We start from the raw sequence: 2,759 nt of genomic DNA, 5'->3' as shown, positions 1-2,759 counted from the left end.
AATATATGCACACCAGGGCATGTCTTCGGACCATTGAATTACATACTAGGTATGTGTGCATGAAATGCCTACAATACATGTACATATACTAGGTACGTGGTGCATACATGTATACTGTGTATAGGCAGTGTTACTAAGTGTGACTGTGTGTGTACTTCCCATATCATTTACATCTTGCCACAATGACAAGCCAATGAATAAGATGACAGTGTGGAGATGATATTTTTTCTAGTCAATGAGCAAGCAAGCAAGACTAATTCCTTATTGAGGAATCAGCTACTCAAGAAAAAATCAACACAACCACAAAAGTCTTAGCCTAGACTACAAGGAGTGACCTATAGCTAGTTATCTTACTTGCAGAATGAACCAATTTCACACTCATGGCACTCTTCGGCCCTCATCTCTGGCTGTTTGTGTCCTTTGGGGCACTTCTGGCACTGACTGCTTTTTGTTTTATTTGTAAATGTTCCTGAAAAAAGGGATGCAACATGGAAGCTTTCATTTAATACAGACTACAATACAATGACTGAAAGCATGATCAATGATCAAAGATGATATACATGCTAGCACTACTGGTATCTGTTTCAAGACAGCAATGACATAATGTCTTTGCAGCACTTTTCATGTTGTTCACCTATGCATGTACATGTTTTGTACTTTTGGTCCTCTGTTCAAGCCTTAAAGAATGGAATGCTAAATCCTTCACTGTTGCCTAACTGTACGATATAAGTCTGCTCATATTACCGATACTACATGGCATGGCACATACACACTTGGAACCCTGAATTGGCTTATTGACAGACGCATACATGTACATGGAAATAACTTTAACTTTAAAACAAAATGCTGAACTTACCTGGTAAACAAGGGAGACACACTGCCATCCCTGTTGTGTTAGCAAAGAACCCAGGCTTACATGCCGAACACTCTGGATTTCCAAAGGTGCTGTGGAATACAAATGTATGATACGGACATATAAATCATAAACAAGATACAGTGTATACAGATAGATATACACAGTACATACATTTATATTCGTAAAATACAGACCAGTCCCCAACATCCTAAGGAACATCATCACGGCTAAGACATGACATAAGTTCACATACCTTCTTACAGATCTTCTTTACTTATGATCTATAAGCTTTGTGGATGGGAGTGGTTACTGACCTGCTATTGTGTCCTATAGGGCACTTGAGACATGAGATGGAGCTGTTGTTGGGTTGGTAGTGCCCAGGTCGGCACTTCTGACAGGAGGATTGACATTGCCCCTCCTGACCAAACTCCTGACAACAGTGGCAGTCTGGGAAAGCAGCTGGGACAAAAGTTGGGATAGACATGGTTACACATCACGACAGTTTGCCAATGTCTGGCTTTATTCTGATTGCAAGAGACAGGTCAGAAAAGTCAGGTTTGTACAGAAGTAGCCACAAGCAAAATGACTAATAATATATAATAATATAAAAATGATTTGCACACTCCTGTCAAATTAAATGACAGAAATTTCTGCATTGTCAGTGAGTAGAGTACAATCAATTATTGGTAATTACATTATAGTTATACAATTATAATGAATCCAACATTCTTCTCTGTAATCAATGCTTTCAGAAAAATCTAGTACTACTTAAAAGGCCACTTACTGGTGTTTGCATAATATCCTGGTGTACATGAATTGCACAATGAGGCATTAAAGCCTGAACAGTTTATAGTGGGTGGATTGAGAGAACTGAGTGGGAAGACTTCTGTTGTTGGTATGGGAGTGGAGGCCGCTATAGTGGAGGAGTTCACCACAGTAACCTCGGTCGTCACGTTGAAAGTCTGGCTCACAGTACCGTGGAGTTGGAGGAATGCAACAGCTACCAGAACTGCAAAGTAATTAACATGGATTCAATAATGCAGTATCGACATGAACATGACAGCCTTAATTTGGCCTTATTAAAAACGCATCAGTCACAACTTCTGTATCTGTATAGCCAGTATAACTGCCCTTCAGTGTAACAAACCAGCTTATGCATATATTGTGAAACTTTCATTGTGGGTTTCATTTTACGAAAGGAGGGAAAGGGAGGTTTTCGTGGTCTTTTAAATTTGTAGTTCAAACAATTCTGTATGGCATGGCATACTTGTGGTGTCATGAAGTAGGGTGTGGAGAGGTCAAGGCAAAAATAAAACCACTGCAAAAGCTTTTCATACTTTGATTGAGATGATTCAGAATCAGATGATGAGTGCACATCTCTTTTTTGTCATTCATATGGCACGATTAAAAAAACATAATTGACTATCCCCATAACTATGCATTCCTGAGGGATTTTATGGCACGTGTCTTTGCATGAGGGTTGGCACGTCTGCAGCAGTTTATCTGTTTACTCAACAAGTCTCATAGGTAAAGGCCACTTCTGAGGTTTGATAGTTTCTCATGAAAAACAAAACACCCAAAACCACTTTTGACACCAACAAAACCCCAATTACCACATATATGCTATTTGCAGCACCCGGAGAGTGTAAATATATCAAGTTAAATGCAAACATCCCTCCCCCTGCGAGGTACAGTGATGAGTAAACAAAAACTAAGGAAGGTTATGTCAACACTTCGAAACCCTCAAAAAAACTACAATAAAAGTTGTTTTCTTACCATTCAGAACAGCTTTCAAAGAACCTGGAACTCTTGGGTTCATCCAGCCAACCATCTTTCATCTTGAATGTTCCACATACTTTGGAAAAGTTACTTTTGTCTTGAAATTCGCTGATAAGTTTGTCAC

At 39.2% G+C, this 2,759-nt stretch overlaps 1 protein-coding gene across 3 annotated transcripts in view; it reads right to left on the bottom strand.

The window, feature by feature from the left end:
* Positions 1–335: 335 nt before the first annotated feature.
* LOC109463255 (multiple epidermal growth factor-like domains protein 9) overlaps positions 336–2,759 on the bottom strand; it is a 4,136-nt gene continuing 1,712 nt past the window's right edge. The window contains exons 2-6 of one of the 3 annotated variants that reach the window (XM_019759999.1): positions 2,633–2,726; positions 1,641–1,865; positions 1,171–1,315; positions 857–945; positions 336–469 (exon numbers count right to left, since the gene is read on the bottom strand). In XM_019759999.1, the coding sequence (XP_019615558.1) occupies positions 351–469; positions 857–945; positions 1,171–1,315; positions 1,641–1,865; positions 2,633–2,687 (633 nt within the window). In that variant the 5' untranslated portion in view covers positions 2,688–2,726 and the 3' untranslated portion in view covers positions 336–350. The remainder of the gene's footprint in view (positions 470–856; positions 946–1,170; positions 1,316–1,640; positions 1,866–2,632; positions 2,727–2,759) is intronic. The other 2 variants (XM_019760000.1, XM_019759998.1) reach the window with 2 other exon arrangements.

This window comes from Branchiostoma belcheri, unplaced genomic scaffold (assembly GCF_001625305.1).
Source record: "Branchiostoma belcheri isolate BF01 breed outbred unplaced genomic scaffold, Haploidv18h27 scaffold123, whole genome shotgun sequence".
NCBI lineage: Eukaryota > Metazoa > Chordata > Leptocardii > Amphioxiformes > Branchiostomatidae > Branchiostoma > Branchiostoma belcheri.
The sequence above is the reverse complement of the archived record's forward strand: the minus strand, read 5'-3'. Positions and strand labels throughout refer to the sequence as shown.